Genomic DNA, 19,811 nt, shown 5'->3' with positions numbered 1-19,811 from the left:
CTAATCATGAAATCTGTAGAAGGCGAAACTACTAGCCATATATGATATGCATAATCCGTGTGGTAAACATTATCAATATCACACAAATTATTTCTAATGGGTTTTGAATTATCATAGTGATTGTTGTCGTTCCGTTTTTATGTTTCATACAAATTTTTTACTCCCGTCGCAACGCACGGGCACTCACCTAGTATATATATAATGTTGCTTACCAATTTTGAATACCCAACCTTCAGATCCTGTCGGACCTGCCATTGCTCTAAAGTGACACACTGTGCAACCTCTACTGGCTACGAGTTTATATGGATAAATAATGGGGTTTTAGTATCAAGATATGCAAATCTCACTATCAATTAGTGCTACAATGACATGAAGTTTTTGGGGTCGACATAGTAATTATACATATTACCATTTGTAGGGCAAGTTGGAACAAACAATAGACGACATATCAGCAAGACAAAGTACGTGCGAAAACGGTAAAATGATACTACCTTTATATTCTTGAATATTTGTCGTTCGCTAATTTATTTTTAAACTAAAATGTGACAATAAAAAATAACGGATGGAGGATGGAATACTAGCTACAATTTGGTATCTGCAAAAGAAGAATAGTTAGCAGATAAGATGACGGAGTTGGGCTGGCATGTTGGTTTGTCTTTGGGTTGTGGCAGGCCCTTCCCTCCTCGGTGCGCCGTTGGTCCGTAGTTGCTGCTGTCGATTTTTCTCTAGTTTAGGAATCACATTTTTCTAAGTGTTTTTTATTTTTCTAAAGTAAAATTAGTTTATTTTTTTGGGAAATTAAAAATCCCATAAAAAATACGGTTACCAAACTAATCCTTAGGGTTAGTTTGGGAACTCTATTTTCTTAAGAGATTTCTATTTTTACAAGAGAAATTAATTTATTTTTTATTAAAAAAATAGAAATCCTTCGAGAAAATATAGTTTCCAAAATAGCCCGTATTCTTATTATAGTACGTACGTATAAATGTATAATAATATACCACTCGATCTTCTTATTTTGTGCAGTATGTGCATATGGTTGTGACCGCAAGTGCGTCATTTTAGTGGTAATGGACACTCAACTAGTTGCCCGGCACGAGCGGTGGTATGCTCTGCTCATTCCTGAAGTAGTCGTCGGGGTCAATCTCAGCCTTTGCCACCGCAAGTCTCTCGTAATTGTCCACGAAGTACTTTTCGCCCCAGACCTTGCCGGCCTCGTAGCTGCTGATGTTGTCCACGCCGACGACGTTCTCACCGAGGTCCAGGTCCCTGTAGTTGAAGTACGCCTCCCTCGGGTTGGAGCTCACGTGCGGCTCCATGAACGCGTACAAGTCCCTGACCCACTCGATATGCGCCGCCCCATCCCCACCGGCGGACCAGACGCTCACGTACTGGATGTTGTACAGCACGCCGGCGCGGTGCGGGAACGGCGTCGCCGGCTCCGGCACGGCGCCGACCTGCGCGCCGTAGGGGTCCAGGATCATGAGCCCCGCGCTGGGCTGCGCGAGCTTGCCGAAGATACCGTCCCACGCGCGCCGCGGGATGGCCTGCCGGACGTAGTCGGACGTCATCTTGGCGTAGGTGCTCAGGGAGGTGGTCCGGTTCAGGATGTCCTCCACCGTCGCGCCGCTGCCCAGGAAGAAGTAGGGCACGGTCTCGATCCAGCTCATCTCCCGGCAGTGCGTGCGGTTCATCCCGAGCTCCGGGAACCGGCGCCCCATCACCGGCACCAGCGCGTCGCACGTGCCGAGGTACAGGGACTCGAAGGTCGCGCTCCGGTTCTGGAGGAGCGCCCTGATGAAGAGGTCCTCCGGGAGCGCCGGCGCGACCTCCTGCCATCTGGCCACCACGTCCAGGGCGGCGCCGTCGCCGGCGGCGACCGGGATCCTGAACGCCGTGACGGTCGGCGGGACGGGCACGAGCCTCACCTGCCACGACAGCACGACGCCGAAGCTTTCGCCGCCGCCGCCCCGGATGGCCCAGAACACGTCGCTCCCCATGCCGGCCCTGTCCAGGAGCCTTCCCCTGGCGTCCACCAGCACGGCGTCCAGGACGTTGTCGCTGGCTAGGCCGTACTTGCGCAGCAGCGTGCCGAAGCCGCCGCCGCTGAGGTGGCCCCCGACGCCGATGGTCGGGCACAGGCCGGCCGGGAACGCGAGCCGGCCGCCGCTGGCCTGCGCCACGGCGTAGTAGAGCTCGCCGAGCGTCGCGCCGGAGTCCACCCACGCGGTGGAGCTCCGCTCGTCGATGCGGACGGCGCGGAGGCTGGACAGGTCCACCACGGCGAACGCCTCCGGGCGCTGGGACCTGTAGGACAGGCCCTCGTAGTCGTGACCACCGCTGCGGACGCGGAGGCGGACGCCGTGCCGGCGGCCGCACGCCACGGCGGCCTGCACGTGGGACGCGTTCGTCGGCGTCACGATCCACAGCGGCCTCACCGTCGCTGGCGTGAAGAACCGTGGGTTCCTGATGGATGACACCAGGACCGAGGTGAACGACGGCGAGCTCTGCGCGAAGACGAGCTGGCTGGGGATGCTGCCCGACAGGCATTGGGGAAAGTCGTCCGGTGATGCGTTGGAAGGGATGATAATGGCGTAGAAACACAGGAATGTCAAGAGGAGCACCGGCGCTGAGCTCCTGGTCCTGGCTATGGCCATCTTTGCTTCTTGCGGCGTTGTGTCATCGAGCTCGATCCACGTATATACGATCTCAAACCCCAGGAGCTGCGACATGGAAACACGTGCTGTGCTCTCTTTCCTAGAAACGTTACGCTCGTCGCTGGTGGTGTTCTAGCACATTACGCAAGGGGGAGGAAACGCACGAAAAGTAAATGGTCAAGTATCTAGATCGCCTCCCGACGTACGTGGCGACGGTTGACTGGTGGGTTGAAGTCAGCTCTTTAATTGGAACGGTTTAGGGTTCGACTGACCACAACCTTCTTATCCTCTACAGTACCGTATGCAAATTAAACGCCATTATTTCAAAGTGATAAACATTATATTATCTTTATTGTAATACACCAAAAAAAGGCAGGAAATAGTCACATTAGTCGCATAAAAAGAAGACGCAGAAATTTTATTGTTTTTTTAATGACATGGCTTTCATTAAATCGGTTCACATATTTGAAACTTAAACGGTAAACAATAACGTTAAATCATGTTTGTATAAGTCCAATCGTAATCAGATATTACACTAGAAATTTGTTACCGACCTATTCAACCCTATGTAGACCGTCGGATATAATTGTGTGGGGCCCACTGGACACCGTTATAAGTTATAACCGTTACCCGGGTTAAATGTCTATGGACTTTGTCGGCCGTCGATACAAGCTTTATCTTCGATGGCCACCGTCGAAGATAATCTTATTTTCAACCTTTTAGAACCGATGGACCATTATCATCGAACATATGATCTAAGCCATCGAAAATAAATAATATCTTACGGTATAGGACTTATGTCCATGGTTTAGGTCGTCGAAAATTTACGATTTACTGTTATGAGAGGAAGTGTAGTGCATACGTATATATTACATGTCCTTTTTTGTGATGATGTGCATACTGGAACATAAAAAAGACGTCATGAGGCTACTGGCTACACCTAAGGTGTTGTTTGGTTCATTTCATGCGACAGCAACGGGATTGCAGTGACATCCCAGCGCTATCCGATACAAGGCAGTTGTTACCTGGCTTTGTTTGTTTACAGCACGTAGGATCCAAGCGAGTCAGCGCAGTCTGAAAACTCCGTAGACGAGCGATATCACGATTGCAAAGGCGCGGAACCAATACCGGGTGAAGCAATAACGCGCGCGTCGAACCAAACGGTGAGTGTAGTGATTTGATGCCGCTGTGAATGGATACGGGTTGAAAATGCATGAACCAAACACCTCCTAAGTTGTTAGGTCGTCGCAAATTTATGATTTTACTGTTGTGAAAAGAAGTGCAGTGCATAGGTTTATATTACATGTCTTTTTTTATGATGATGTGCACTGGAACATAAAAAGGCGTCAAGAGGCTACACCTATCTAAGTTGTTAGGTGCTAACCTAGATATTTAGTAGTAAGCATCTATCTTGAGAAGCAATGAAGCTGTCAGCTTGTGTCTACCCTATCTAGCACCAGAAACAAACATATGCATCACACTATTAAGTTAGGAAAGAATAGTGATTTATAGTATGCAGGCTTATGAATCATTGTTGTTTAAAGACAACCTATCTGGTTTTCCAAGCAGGTTCACAACCGAACTTCGGAGCAACTTACATAGAGCAAAGGATGAATGTATAAAAATAATGGATTTTCTAGAGACTAAGGGCATGTTTGGTTTGTTACCTCAATTGCCACATTTTGCCTAACTTTTCTGTCTAAGGTTAGTTATTCAATTTGAACGACTAACCTTAGGCACAAACCAAACATACCCTGAACTCCTTTAAAAAAATGCAGTTTGTAATGATACAGTTTTGTTAATTTCCTCTAGGAGAGCGCCATCACCATCGCAAAGCGAGCGAAAGAGATTGCCTTCGATTTCTCCAGAATTTTCAACCCGTGTACAGAAGCAAAATCATATATTCATATCCACTCCACCTAGTATTGAATATTCGAATTCAGAATTTGGCAAGCATGAAGCACCTTTCTATTTTGAACAATTCATAAGTTTAAACATGGTACCAGTGGATTCACAGCAAAAAAAAAAACAATACCATGCCTATTGCCGGATACACAATACAGTACCAGAAAGATCTACACCGATCTAACCTTCAGTTTTTTTTCCCCAGTTTGACAATAAACTCTCTAGGTAACATAGAAGCTGCTAATGCCACTACCAGTTCTCGGTCGCTGGAAATGCCGTACCATAAGCTACATCACCACAACTCCAAAAAATACAGCAGGGCAGCTCAGCTAGAGCAGCAGCCACCCTTCTTCACCGCCGAAACATCATCCTTTATGTTAATCTTCTCGCCCTTGCCAGGCCCAGATGCTGCATCTTCGCCTGCTTCAACTGCTCTCTTGCTCACAATACGGTAGATCTGAGTTAACACCTCTGCGAATGCATTTTCAACGTTAGTCGACTCGAGTGCAGAGGTCTCCATGAAATACAATGACTCCCTCTCTGCGAATGCTTTTCCTTCATCAGTTTGAACTGCTACAAGATGGCGGAGATCAGATTTGTTGCCAACCAGCATAACAACTATATTGGGATCTGTGTGGTCCCTCAACTCCTTCAGCCAACGCTCAACGTTCTCAAAGGTTGAGTGACGAGTGACGTCATATACAAGCAACGCCCCAACAGCACCTCGATAATACGCACTAGTAATAGCACGATATCTGCAGTGAGATGAGGAGACCAAAAGGTTAACATTAATACAAGTGACCAAGTAAGGCCCAGTTTGTTTACCCTCTAAATTATATAATCCGGCTTTAAATAAGTTGAGAGGTAAACAAACAACACATATTATTAAGTGGATTATGTAATCTAGATACCTAGATTATGATAATACATAAGCAGATCAATAGGTAATTATATAATCCATAAGCTAGATTATATAATCCTGGAAGGAAACAAACAGCGCCTAAGTCAACAACCAAATATGTACAAACAGGGCCTAGGTCATATGCTGATGTATATAAGGCCCCATTTGTTTCGTTGGAATTGAATTCTATTTTAATAATTATAATTTAGACAAAACTAATTACGTTCATATATTTATATATGTAATATATTTGTATATTATTCTAAATCATATTAGAGAGATAGTTATATGCTACATTTATGTTATAGCAAAACAAGTAGAATAATGTGTTATAAGTTGTACATCGGAAACATAGCATGTAAACCTATAGAATCAATTTTTATCTCTCACACCATGAATTTGAGATAGGCTTATATGATAACTTTGAAAAGTGGTGGAATGTCACATTCTAAAAAATTAGCATATTCCATTAGTAAGATTCCAATTCCTCAAAATGAAAGGAAACAAACGGGGCCTAATAGAAAAGAGATTAGATATATCAAAATAATCAAGCACCAATGAGACATCCACTTGAGGGCTTGTTCGGTTATTGATATTACATGTGTATTGGAGTGTATTGGGCGGGATTGGGGTGGATTTTGACTTGTTATGGATTTAAATCGGCTCAATCCCACCCAATACATGTGGATTATCACCAAAACGAACAAGCCCTAAGATGGAAAGTATAGAATTCACTCCTAACAGTAACAGCAACAACAGTGCTACTGAAGAAGGCAACTTTTTTACCAAAAAAAAACATTGGTGATAGATGTACCACTAAACAACAATCATTACTATCCTATCGACCATCCATTAGGTCATCTTGTTGTTGGAATCTATCGCATCAAATTGCTTGTGATGTAGTGGGATATTGGTGGAAGGAACGTAAGAGTTAAGACATTGGAGTATTACATGCATGATATTTCAGGCCTCCTTTGGAATGCAGGAATGGTAAAACATAGGGATAGAAAAAAAAACGTAGGAATAGAATTGCATGATACTTGCAATTTCATAAGAAAATTTCCAAGAGGTTGGACCTCATGTTAGAAATCCTCCAAAAATCTCAGTCCATTCCATAGGAATTTTATAGGATTATAGGTACTCAATCCTTTGTTCCAAAGGACCACCTAAGAATATTTCCTATAGGATTTCAATCCTTCAAAATTGCTTAACCTTCCCTTTGTTCCAAAGGAGCCTCAGTTTACAAGCACTTGTCTCATATAAAATCACTGATCAGGAAGTAAGACACAACATTATAAATAAGACACAATTCTTGACTCTGACTGGTCATTGTTGTTTGAATAGACCCTAGCTTTGATTGCAACATGCAAATCTGCAGACTTTTCTCTGTGCACCTGTCAGATCCTGTGCCATTTCGCTCAGACTCTAGTGGGCTAACTCCAACGGTTCCCCCTCCAAAATCCCCATATTCGTACCTTCCATTCATATTTAAATACCTCCCTCCATAAGATTCTTCCCCTATTTCAACTCCTCTCCAGCAATTTCCCCTATCCAGCTCCCCCTTTATGCCTTTACTGTTTAACTGAACTATTTAACTTTTATACATTACTTTTTAGAGTTTTAAAAAATACTACAATATTTATAGTACCGTACGTAATACATATTGTTATCAAGTAATTAAAGTTAAAAACAATTAATTATACAGTTAAAAGCACTGATTAATGGGAGGGGGAGATTAGTCCTCTCCCCTTCAACAGCGGGAGCAACCCTCCTCGCCCTCGCGAGAGGGCGCTGTTCAAGGCTACCAGGACCTGCCCGTACACGGAAAGGCACGGAGGGGAGGGGAGAGGTGCCAGGGAAGCGTTGGAGACCGTCGTGGCGTATTATAATAAGGCTAACTCCAAAATCCATCTACCTCCAAAATCCTTCTATTCGTACTTTCTATCCATATTTAAATACCTCCCCCATAATATTCTTCTCCCTACTAATACACATTGTTATCTGATAATTAAACTTTAAAAAGAAATAATTTTGAAGTTAAAAACACTAATTAATGAAACAGGTAAATTAGACCCCCCCCCCCTCTTTCACATCGGGCGTAGGTGTGCTCGCCGTCGCGAGAGGGCGTTGGAAGCCACAATGCCCCCCTCGTACACACTCACAAGGGGAGGGTGATGCATTCAGTGAATCGTTGGAGTGGGTCCTCATAGCACAATGTTAACCAGAGCTACTGGTAAACCCATGCCATCCCCGGCCTTTACCATCCCCTTATAATTTCCAATAGAAAATTTTCTTCACCGCAAAAAGAAACAGCACTACACTCCTATGTTACCATGGCTAACTTCCATGCTTATAAGATCAAACCACTTTGATGTACTTCGCGTGGATTCCTCATTTGTCCTAATTAGTTTTTGTTGCATTAATAAATACCGCCAAAATTGTTGTACAAAGTTGTCTAGACTTCTTACCAGCAATACATATTGCAAACAGCACACAATCCATCACACCCAAAATCAAAGAATTTAGTTCCCATGCCACATAAATAGGATATAAAAAACTAGAAAGATGCTCAAACATTATTGTAGAGTCCATTAGTTTACACTGTTAGATATTCCCTCTGTCCCAAAATAAGTGTCATTATGGGAGACACACTGGTCAAACTTTCTCAACTTTGATTAGGTTTATAGAAAATATTAGCAGCATGTATATCTCAAATAAGTTAATTATGAAAATATATTCAATGATTCATCTAATGATACTAATTATGCACTATAAATATTATTTTTTTTCTTATAAATTTGGTCAAAATTCAGTCATTGTTCAAAGATGTTGTTTTGGCAGTCTTTCCTATTGAAGTTTTGCCTTAAGTACTTATATGTCACTAGTGCTACTCAATACAAACTCTGGCAGGTTGCTTCATTAACACTCTTGAAGAGGAAAATTATCTATAGACTATAGTACAAGGTGCATGCCATCTTGAAGCGTCAATTTATGTAAACAATTGTGACAATAATATAAATGACATGGATACATGATCAGCATATACAACAACAGACTCACTGCGAGTACATACAAATGACAAAAAAAACAATCACAAGGATTAATCCCAATCATAGACATGTCCATCTACGTAACATGGCAGAGCAAGCTAACAAGAAGTTTACAAAATGGTGGAATGAAGAAAAAAAAACAAGTCAAAATTCTTCATTTGTCAGAAATGTTGTGCAGTATGGAACCGGACGAATGGCCAAGCTAGTTTGGGCTAAGCGTAAGAACGCAAAATGTTTTGATGCGTAGTTTCAATTCCATAAAATGGAATGAGGATTTAAGCTATATTGTTCCAAAAGTAAACATCAGTTCTAATTTCAGGTGACCATGTCCAGCAAACCTATCTATGACACACAACAACAACGATAAAGCCTTTTAGTCTCAAACAAGTTAGGTAGCCTAGAGTTGAAACCCAATAAAAACCACAAGTCAAGGTTCCAGCAAATGGATAGTTGTTTTCCATGTACTCATATTCAAGACTAAATCTTGAGTATATTTTATCCTTTCAAGTCTTAACTTCGGTCTTCCTCTACCTCTCTTCTCATTGCTATCGCGTCTGAGAATCCCACAACACATTGGTGCTTCAAGAGATCTCCATTGAACATGTCCAAACCATCTCAACCATGTTGGACAAGCTTTTCTTAAATTGGTGCTACCGCTAGCCTATCATATATATCATTATTCCAGACTTGAATCCCTCTTATATGGCCACAAATCCAACACAACATGTGCTTCCGGCCTTCCACAACACTTATCTATTGAACATGTCATTTTTAAGCTAACATTCTGCACCATACAACAGAGCAAGTCTAATTGTTGTTCTATAAAACTTGCTTTTTAGCTTCTATGGTACCGTCTTGTCATATAGAATACGAGATGCTTGACGCCACTTCATCCACCCTACTTTGATCTATGACTAACATCATCATCAATATCCTTGTCTCTATATAGCATTAATCCTAAATACTAAAAGGTATTCTTCGTGGGCACTCTTGAGCTTCCAAACTAACATCTCCTTCATCATGTGTAGTGCCAAAGTCACATCTCCTATATTTGGTTTTATATGACACAAACACCTATTTATGGCAGGGCCCAAGACGACTGACAATGTACAAAATATACCTATTTATAGCTTTATGTGTGTTTTAGGTTCTGTTTGGAACCTCTAAAACTAATAATTAGCTACTAAAAATTAGGTGTTAGGTTACAAACACCATTAGCTAATACCGCAGCTAATTGTTAGCTACCTCACAGCTAACAATTAGTTCATTAGCTGGCTCAACCCAGCTAATAATTTATTAGCTGGCTAACTATTAGCTCTAGGGGTTCCAAACATGGCCTTACTGTTTTGATGACTAATGTGGTGTTTGAATGCACTAGAGCTTAGCTGCTAAAATTAGCTGAAGACATCCAAATAATCTAGCTAATAGTTCAGCTATTAGCAACTTTTAGCAAATTAGCTAATAGTTAGCTAGCTATTTGTTCGGTAGCTAGTTCCACTAGTAAATTTTTAGTCAACTAACTATTAGCTCTAGTGCATTGAAACACCCCCTAAATTAAAGGGGTGTTTGGCTCCCCTGACTAAAGTTTAGTTCGTGTCACATCAAATGCTTGAATAATAGTGTTTGAATGCACTAGAGCTAATAGTTAGTTAGCTAAAAAAACTGCTACTAAAATTAGCTAGCTCACAAATATCTAGCTAACTATTAGCTAATTTGCTAGAAGTAGCTAATAGTTTGTTTGGATGTATTCAGCTAATATTAGCTCTAGTGCATTCAAACACGCCATAATTATAGGTATTAAATATAGTCTTAGGGGGTGTTTGAATGCACTAAAGCTAATAGTTAGCGGCTAAAATTAGTTGAGACATTCAAACACTCTATTCTAATAGTTAGCGGCTAAAATTAGTTGAGACATCCAAACACTCTATTTAATAGTTCAACTATTAGTTATTTTTAGTAAATTAGTTAATAGTTAAGTAGCTATTTGTTAGCTAGTTAATTCCACTAACAATTTTTAGCCAACTAACTATTAGTTCTAGTGCATTCAAACACCCCCCTTAATTAGGTTAAATAAATTGTGTCTTGTCTTTTAGTCTTCATCTATGTAATTAGTTTTACAATTAAATAATACTCCCTCCACTCCAAAATAATAGTCGTTTTAGCTCTAGATTTTTATGTCTATATTTATATGGATGATAACGAATCTAGACACATATACAAAACACATACATTAATTATTATACGAATCTACTAAAATGATAAAACGAATTTTAATTTGGGACGGAGAGAGTATTTAATTTCCATAATTGTCATTCAAATATTCAATAGGGACTAAATTTTAGTTGGGTGGAACCAAACACCCCCTACCAGAACTGCCAGGCGTGCTGCATGCAAACAATAGAAAGGAAAATGGCCGATCTGCTCCTCCCAGATCAAATGATCATCGTGAGCCAAGACAAAGAAACCTGGTAACCTTCAGAAAGTTTTCTCCAGTCCACGCCACGTTTGGAGTACGAGAAAATCAGGATCCAGGCAGTACCAAAAAATCGTTTGTGCAATAGAAGAATATCCTATCATCCTACAACTCTATTCTACAATAAGATGTATGCTTGCAGGGCCGGCCCTGAGGGGGCGCAGAGGGTGCGGCCGCACCGGTCCCCCAAAACAGAGGGCCCCTCTGACCACTGGATGTTAGTATTTTTTCCCGCTAAGCATATCTACCCTAGACATAAATACGCAAGAGCGATGCGCTATCGATCAGTTTCATTTAGATTGTTAAACTAATGTCTCAATTACTTATCTAATATTCACTTCATTCCAAAATAGTATTTGTTTTAACTCTTGATTTTTATGTCTATATGCAACTGGACGAGGAATCCACTAGAGAAGCAAAATAAATTCTATTTTTATACAGAGGGTTATTATTTACTATACACATGATGGTTGCATCGACGGGGAGAAGATTTTTAAAATTGAAATATTTTTTGAACTATTTAAGGTCAACAATAACTTAAGAGAGGTTAAATGGTTTGGCGATTATATGTATCTAAAAGAAGTTGGTGGATGGACTGATCTTAATGGTATAAGCGATGATTTGTATCACAAAATGTTAGAAGATATTTTTAATGACATCGGATAACAAGTATGTGTTTTTGGCTATATTTTATATTTGTCATCTTATAAACTTAAAAATAGTGCATAATAATTTGTATGCGTTAAATATTATATATATTGTGTGTGGATGGGGCCTCCATTTCGGATTTCGCCCCGGCCCCTAAAAAGTCAGGAACGGCCCTGTATGCTTGCTGATTCGCGTGTAATCCACTGGTTTTCCAGTATCGGATCCAGAAATGGAAAAGCACCGAACCCTACAAATGGTTATCAACAGCAGCACGCAACCCCAATTCGGCAGCGAGATCCAAAGCGCAGAGCCCCATGCTTCACGGTTGAAACGAGGATACGCACGGTAGAAGCAGACGAGCTGAGACGCGGATCAGATCTACTACCAGCTCCGCGGCAGCGGCGGAGATAGAGGAGAAGCGAGACGAGCTGGAGCGAACTGAAACGAAACGTACCGTTCCTGGCCGGCAGTGTCCCAAATCTGGGCCTTGACAACCTTGCCGTCGACCTGGAGAGAGCGGGTGGCGAACTCGACGCCGATGGTGGACTTGGACTCAAGGCTGAACTCGTTGCGCGTGAAGCGTGAGAGCAGATTGGACTTGCCGACGCCGGAGTCGCCGATCAGTACAACCTTGAAGAGGTAGTCGTAGTCGTCCTCCGCCCGGTATCCCGCCGCCATTGCTCCGCGCCGCTCCGGGGGGGGCCTCTGCTCGTCGTGCCGATCTGGCTTTGGATCGAGAGAGTGGTGGGGGCGTCGGGCGTGGGGAAAGAGAGAGGGAGGGGGAAACGGGAAAGGAAGGGGACACTGGCACGGCAGCGAGCGCGGCGCGCGGTGCGGTGCGGGCGCGTGGACTGCGGCGGGTGGGGGATTTTGGTCGGGTGGGTCTCAGTTTTTTCGCGGCAGTGATAGCCGACGCCACGGCTAAAAAAATGGAAAACGCGTCCCGGCGCTGACGTGGCCAGGGTTCAGCGCTCTGGTCCGAGTTTTGACCAATTTAAATTATGTCGTCCAGTTTTAAACTTAACTAAATTACTAGGTATGTGCTCGTGAGTTATCACGAGTCGGAGGAGTGTCGCCTAGGCTATAAATATAATTTTTGTTTATTTGTAAATACTAAGATACATGTGGTTTCATGGTTAGCTCTAAATTTCTAAAATAGAGGGGTGTTGATTCAAATGTTTGTTCTGCATTTTTTTGTGGGCGCTGAACGTTGGAAGGGTGGAGTCGTGGTAGCATCAGGTGTCCATATTAGGTTCTTAATAAAATAATATAGATATAGATATAGAAAAGTTTGGTGATATAATTTACAACACAAAAAATATTTGGAGTTAGCTAAATTATAAACTCGATGCTACGATTTATACCGTCAAGCTGAAATTTAGCTGGGTACGGTAAAATAAATATCCAGACTTAACTAAATTAAAAAATTGAAACGCCGGATTTTGCGACAAATAAATATCTAGATTTAACTTAGGTGCATTTGGTATAGCTTATCAAACTTGTTGCTGCATTTAAAAGGCAAAATCTAGGGGTATGTTTGGTTTCATGAGACTAAATTTTAAGCTCTCTTTTTTAGTCTCTACATTATCAAAGACAGGACAAAAGAGAGGGGAGAAAATCTGATTTATTCCTGTTTAGTTCTCATATTTAGTAATTCAGGGATTAAAATAGAATAAAAAAAGAGTGAATACAGTTTAGTCCCATATAACCAAACAGCACCTAAATCATCAAATCTGCTTATTCTAAAAAAAATGACATTTTCTAGTTTGAATTTGGAAACAGCTTCCTGCTTTGTTCACCGCGACCGTACCAACGAACACCCCTTCTCCACCCTACCCGACCCGCTGTTCATCCGATCGATGAAATCTCGGATCTAATTGAGTCGCGTCGCATCACATCACCCCATTATTCTCCATCCCCGATGCGGAGTGATCAACACAGAAAATGACCAGAGATCATCGTCGATCAGCACTGTCCGCTCCAATGCAGGCTCACGATCATGTCCCTACTGGCTACTGGCCAGCTTTGTTGCCCACAGCCCGGGGCACACCAATGCAGAAAGGCTCCGCTTGACTGTTGCTATACGTCCCGGTGAGGTGAACCCTAGCTTGCGGCCCGTGCGCATGACGGCCTGGATCGAGATCCGCTTCGAAAGGCAGCTCACACTTTTTTTTACACGAGCTGAGTAGCTGGCCAGCCGGCGTCAAGGAGCCAGGAGGGAGCATTCACGGTACGCTTGGCCTACTGAATGCTCGTAATAAGACGTGTCCTGTTGGACAACACGGGTAGATGCAATAGTGACCAACTTTTTTGCAAATTGGTCCTTTTCGTGTTTTTTTTGCACAATTATGTCTCTGGCAGTTTCATTTCAAAAAACGGACCCTATGCTCGGCGCCATCATCATTTGCGCCTAGCTAGGGTGTGCTTGCGCCAACAGTTTTGGCGCCTGTCTGCCTGACGTGGATGCCCGGCTGGCCGTGACGTGTCAGGGGGTCGGCGTCATAGATCTTGGCGCCGACCCCTCTGGCCGCGGCAGTTCACGTGTCAGGAGGTCGGCGCCATGGATCTTGGCGCCGACCCCCCTGGCCGCGGCAGTCCACGTGTCAGGAGGTCGGCGCCATGGATCTTGGCGCTGACCCCCTGATTTTGACCCACGCCCTAATTTTGACCCGAGCACGCGCCCACGCTCTGTTTGCCAAAACCGTGTGCCCCCTGTTTGCCTGCACCGCCCGTCCGCGCCGCCGGAGCCCGCGCCGCCCTCTACCGCGCCACCGGAGCCCCGCCCTCGCCGCACCGCGCCCGGCCGGCCTCGCCGCCCCGCCCCCGGCCGGCCTCACACCGCGCCGTCGGAGCCCGCGACGCCCCGCAAGCGCCGCCGGCGCACAAGCGCCGCCGCCCACTCCCGGCCTCGCCCGTCCCATGGCCGCGCCCCGTTCGGCCAACCCCGCCTAGCCCCGTCCCCTCCCGGCGCCAGCGGCTCGCCACCGGCCATCGACACGCCGCCCCGCCCCGGCGCCCGCTCCTCGCCCGCGTCGTCGTCATCCATCGCCGACCCCGACCCCGACCGTTTAGGTAAATTTTATATTATTTTTGTTATTGTTTAAGCATTTTGTGTTAAATATGTTAGATTGTTTTGCTATAATTTGTTCTTTTTTGAATGTGATGAATGTTAGTTATTGTGATAAATGCTAATTTGATTGAAAATTATGAAAGTGAGTCAAATGTGCATGTTTTTTATCCTCCCCGTGTAGGGGAGGTGCTGTCAAAATTTTCAATTATTATATAGGAGTAATTTATAAGGTGGTTAGTATATTAGTGGGTTGTGGTTATATTTATAGTTATGTAGCTAGTAATTAGTGGTTTGTGGTTAGGTAATAATCATCCACAGTTTATATTGAATGTTTAATTGGTGTTTCAAATAGATGGACAATTTTTTGAGCTTATATCATGGAGGCAATGTGGAACAAGATCCGTATGGAAATGCCAAGTTCATTGACATGCGACACGTGCCGGTACTATTCGATGGTAGACCCTCCTTGAGTGATTTGTTTACAAAGGCTAAACAAAAGATAGGTTACCATGAAGATGATGACATTGCGGTTGACGGAGTGCTTAATATTGGTCATCCACCAAATGTCATAAGACGAGTCATCCCAATTGATTGTCAACTGGATTGGGATAATTATATTACTTCGGCTATGAAGACCCATTTGCAACTCATGGAGGTTGTGGTGCGTCCGGTTGTCGTAGACCGTCCCCCTGAAGACTTTGATCGTGCTATCGATGATGTGCCAACTGTTCCTGATGCTCAATCTGGCCCCAATTTGATCCCATTAAGTCAGCCAGGAGATGGTCTGCAGACAGATTTAGTTGTGTGTATCCCTTTGGCACAAACTAATTGTAGTAAGTCTTATTGGCATTACATCTTCATTTTGGACCATGAGCACTTTGCTCATTCCATTTGACGTGGGACTGATCATCTTGTACATGTTGCAGGAGAGACCCCTACTCTTGTGGTTGATCCTCAGGCCGAGGCACGTGGCTGCTTCGGTGATGGTTTTATTGCCTCCAACAGTCCTGAGTTTAGGAATGAAGAGGAGCCATACGCCTTTGCTATGGCTGCCGATTCAGATGATGATCGCCCGGTTGGTGAACTCACAGAGAGTGACATTGAGATGTTGTAACGTGTTTTTCCAGACGGTCGGGATCCTAGAGTGCATGAGTTCAGCGATCTTAGTCTTTCTCATCAGGCAAATGCAGAAGGAAGGGATGATGAGTTGCTAGATGCTCCTGAGGCCGGACCTAGCATGATGATTGAAAAGGGTAGGGTCTTCAAGGACCTAACTGCCTTGAAGAGGTGGCTGCAGCATTACGCAGTCTTACGTAAGAGGCCGTATAGAGTACTTCATTCGTACGAGAAACGTCGTTACACGGTTGTATGCGACAAGGACAACTGTGCATGGAGGGTTTGTGCTAGGATACAAAAGATCACCGCAAAGTGGAAGATAACAAAAGTAGTGGGGCCACACACATGTGCTGAACATGAGTTAACGATGAAACATCGTCAATTGACATCAACCTCATTGGGAAGCGACTTATGGGAATACTGCAGTCGGAACCAAATATGAAGGTTAGGACAATCATGAGGATCGTGGAGAATGTGTTTGATGGGTACAAGATAACATATGGTAAAGCTTGGAGGGCTAAGCAGTGTGCGTGGAAGATGATATATGGGGACTGGGAGTCTGGGTACGAGCAGCTACCTGTTCTTTTAAATGCAATGAAGGCGGTCAATCCAGACATGCATTATGAGTACATCCCTAAACCAAATGCATGACTTGATGGGAGACAGATATTCTTCCATGCTTTCTGGTGCTTTCCCCAGTGTGTGGATGCCTTCCGGCATTGTTGTCCTGTCTTTTCAATTGACGACACATTTTGTAATACTCAAAATTGTATAAAAGGATTATATAGTGATTATCCTATTTTATGTGCCTCATTTGCATCATGAAAAGAGCATACATGTAACCAAGAGGGATTAATCGAAACAAATGATTCCAAACAAAAATAAGGTGCATCTTGTTGGAGTTTGATATATTGTGCATTAAATAAAATAATAAGAATAAGGATAACAAAATAATAATTCTTAAGGTTGAAATAAATCCTAAATTAAAAATTTGGGTTTTGAAAATAAGAAGAGAAATGGTTTAAAAATATAAATAATATAATTATAATCCTAAAATTGGTATTTTAATTCCACAATATGATTTGAGAATAAGTTTGACACAAATCTGGATTCAAAATTCGAATTCCAATTTGAAATTAGAAATAGAGAAAATAAGATAAAAGATAAAAAGAAAGAAAGGCTACATGGGCCGCCATACCTCAATCTGGCTCGTGTTACATTTCCCCTCCCGCGTGGCCCAACTGGGGAATCCCTGCGTGCGCTGCCCCTGTCGGCCGGGACCACACGCCAGCGCCCACTCCACTGCGTGCTAGCTTCTCTATCGCTGTCTGTGCGGGCCCGCTCTGCCAGAACCGTCCTCTTCCTTCGCCGCGCGACCCGGGCGTGCTCGGGCTCGGTTATGGCGCAGATTGCGGGATCTGTTGAGTGGGCCGCAAGCGGACCTCGGGCGGTGTTGGAACTTGCTCTCGGTTGCAAGAGGATCCAACAGGGGTGGACAATGGTGTCAACAGGGCTCACGCGTTAGATGGCAAAAGCTCTGTTCATCTGGCCTCTCACGGGCACTGTGCGGGGGTATTTATAGGTATCTGAGCGCCCAGCGCCTTGTGTTAAGGACGCATGTGCCCTCAGCTACCCAGGTTATCCCCAGAATATTCCCATAAAGCAGGGTTACAGACTGTAATTACAGGAATGCCTTTACAAATGAGGCCCGTAGCACACAGCGGCCACGCGGGGTCCGTTACAATGGGCCGGATCGCACGTGGGCCTCCGAACTGGACAAGGCCGCGCGGTGGGAGGACCTCGTCGCAGGCCTTCGTCTGGTGTCGCATCGAGCGAAGGGTGTCCCTGCCCGTTTTGTCTTCGTTGGACCAGCGACTGTGGCGAAGACTTCGAGCGGAGGGTGGCGGCTTTGCCTTCGCCCCAACATTTGCCCTCCGAGGGACCAGTTCGACAAAGTCACCTGGTGCCGAAGACGTCGCTAGATGGCGGAGACGCTGCCCTCGCTCGAAGTGGTTCCGCGGGGGTTTTTGACGTGACCGTTGATTGACGGCGTACTGTTGGATTGCGGGGTTTCCGAAGCGCCGCGCCCTGTTGGAGTGCGGGTTTCCCGAAGAGCCGCGCCCTGTCTATAAAAGGGGGCGGGGGTCGGTGCTTTTTGAACTTCACTTTCCGCGCTCTGTGAAAACCCTAGCCGCCCTTTTCGCCGCCTTGCTGCTCGTCTGCCCGCCGTGCCCTCGTTCGCCGGAGATCTGGCTCGAGTGAAGCAGACCGCCCGCCGCCGTCGACGGTACGTAGCGATGCCGTCCTCGTCTTCTTCCGCTGCCGCTTCGCCGCCGGCCGATCCCTCGCCGTCGGCCGCCGCCTCGTCTGAAGAGACGCAGGGCGGTTTGATGGCGGAGGATTTGCGCGCCGGCGATTCTGTTAATTTTGGCGTGTCGCGGATGTCGTCGGTCCGCGTGCAGGATATGCAGCGGTTGGGGTACTTTGGCGGCGGAGTTGCTCGAGTCCCGGGGACGGAGGAAGTCCCCGAGCCGGAGGGCGAGTTGGTTGTTTTTGAGGCGTTCTTTGCCGCCGGACTCCGCCTGCCTGCGCACCGATTTGTTGGCGAAGTCCTACGTAGATTCAACGTTCAAATACATCAGCTGACACCGAATGACATGGTGGCTCTGTCGAAGTATGTCTGGGCGACAACTTCGTACGGCGGGCAGCCATCGGTCGAAGTGTTTGCGAAGCATTATTGTTTGCACTGGCAGAAGAAGATGATTGGAGACGAAGTCGCCCAGTTCGGGTCCTGCACATTCACGCCGAAGACCGGTAAGACCACGATGCCGGTGGTCGAGTTGGTTCCTTGCGCTCGCAACAAGTGGGGCAACTGGAATGAATATTGGTTTTACGTTGCTGAGGGTACCGTCGAAGGCCATGAGGGACTCCCCATGTCCGAGATGTGCTCTCATTTTTACTCAGCGTACCCGCCCTTTGAAGTGGCGGAGGGGGATGTGGACGAAGGGGCCCTTCGGTGCGCCGTCGGACTGAGCAGTGGGCGCGACTTGGTTGAAGAATTTGTGGCGTACGGGGTATGGTCCTTGGCGCATGGCTGGGCGTTGGGCGAAGTGTGCCCTCGCCAGATGCCTTCCCATGATGGGAAGATGGTGCGAAGTCCTGCCTTCGCACTGAGTCTGCAAACCCGCGACCCGACCGCCCTTGTGCGTGAGGCGGAGGATGGGGCGGTGTGGCTTGTTGGACGTTACGTGCCGAGGACGGAGGGCCAGCGCAGCTGGGATATCCGCGGGTCGAATGACCGTTTGAACAGGGTTTTTGAACTAAACCAGTTGCCATATGACGGCTACCCTGGTCAAGACGATGCGGACCGCCGTGGGAAGAAACCGGCGGTGGAGACTGGAGACGACCCTGCGCCGGCGGCCGACCCATCCTCCAAAAAGAGAAAATTAGGTACTGCTATGGGAGGACTTGGGGTTTCTGATGGTTTTGCTAGAGAGTTGATGAAGACGTGCGCGGCCCCGGGGGAAAGGATGTCTTCGCCCGAGCTCCGGGAGTCTTCGGCTCGGATGCTGAGGGTTACCGGGGGTTGTTGGCCTAGGAATGTTCCTATCCCCCCCGCGGCCGACGAAGACTCTTTTACATCTCGCATGGTTCGTAAGTGGAGGGTTTTTCCTTACGGGCGGAATATTGCTGCTGTTGTGTCGGCAGTGATGGACAAGGATCGCCAAGGAGCTGCACAAAAGCGGCAGGCGGCCATCAGGCTCGTTGAAGCCAGGCCGAAGAGGCAGCGGGGGGTGCGAAGGCTGCGGCCTCCAGCGGAGGCAAGCCGCCGCTGCCGGCGAAGTCGGGCGCCCCTGCGTCTAGCAAGGTGCCGGAGGCAACGGCAGGCGCTGGAGGCTCCAAATCGACAAAGGTGGTGCCGCCTGCCGGCGGAGTGGCGGAGGCCGCGAAGGCGGCCCAAGCGTTGCCGTTGTCGGGCAAACGCGTCGCC

At 45.8% G+C, this 19,811-nt stretch overlaps 2 protein-coding genes across 2 annotated transcripts; both read right to left on the bottom strand.

The window, feature by feature from the left end:
- Positions 1–937: 937 nt before the first annotated feature.
- On the bottom strand, positions 938–2,798 carry LOC103629835 (berberine bridge enzyme-like 27). Its single transcript, XM_008650934.4, has one exon. The coding sequence runs from the start codon at positions 2,730–2,732 to the stop codon at positions 1,083–1,085; it is 1,650 nt and encodes a 549-aa protein (XP_008649156.1). The 5' UTR covers positions 2,733–2,798; the 3' UTR covers positions 938–1,082.
- A 1,807-nt stretch (positions 2,799–4,605) lies between these two features.
- Positions 4,606–12,376, bottom strand: LOC100194331 (Ras protein RIC2). The gene is made up of 2 exons (NM_001139367.1): positions 12,089–12,376; positions 4,606–5,317 (listed from the first exon to the last, which is right to left on the bottom strand). Exons 1-2 carry the CDS (start codon positions 12,310–12,312, stop codon positions 4,888–4,890), a joined length of 654 nt encoding a protein of 217 aa, NP_001132839.1. The 5' UTR covers positions 12,313–12,376; the 3' UTR covers positions 4,606–4,887.
- Between the last annotated feature and the right edge of the window lie 7,435 nt (positions 12,377–19,811).

Source organism: Zea mays, chromosome 6 (genome assembly GCF_902167145.1).
Source record: "Zea mays cultivar B73 chromosome 6, Zm-B73-REFERENCE-NAM-5.0, whole genome shotgun sequence".
NCBI lineage: Eukaryota > Viridiplantae > Streptophyta > Magnoliopsida > Poales > Poaceae > Zea > Zea mays.
Note: the sequence above shows the minus strand (reverse complement) of the source record. Positions and strands in the feature narration are given on the sequence as shown.

What these genes read in the sequence shown, in the direction of transcription:
- LOC103629835 (XM_008650934.4), bottom strand. Translation starts at nt 2,732, where the DNA reads ATGTCGCAGCTCCTGGGGTTTGAGATCGTATATACGTGGATCGAGCTC.
- LOC100194331 (NM_001139367.1), bottom strand. Translation starts at nt 12,312, where the DNA reads ATGGCGGCGGGATACCGGGCGGAGGACGACTACGACTACCTCTTCAAG. An exon ending in GACACTGCCGGCCAGGAACG is followed by an intron (nt 5,318 to 12,088) that starts GTACGTTTCGTT and finishes ATCTCACTGCAG; the next exon opens with ATATCGTGCTATTACTAGTG.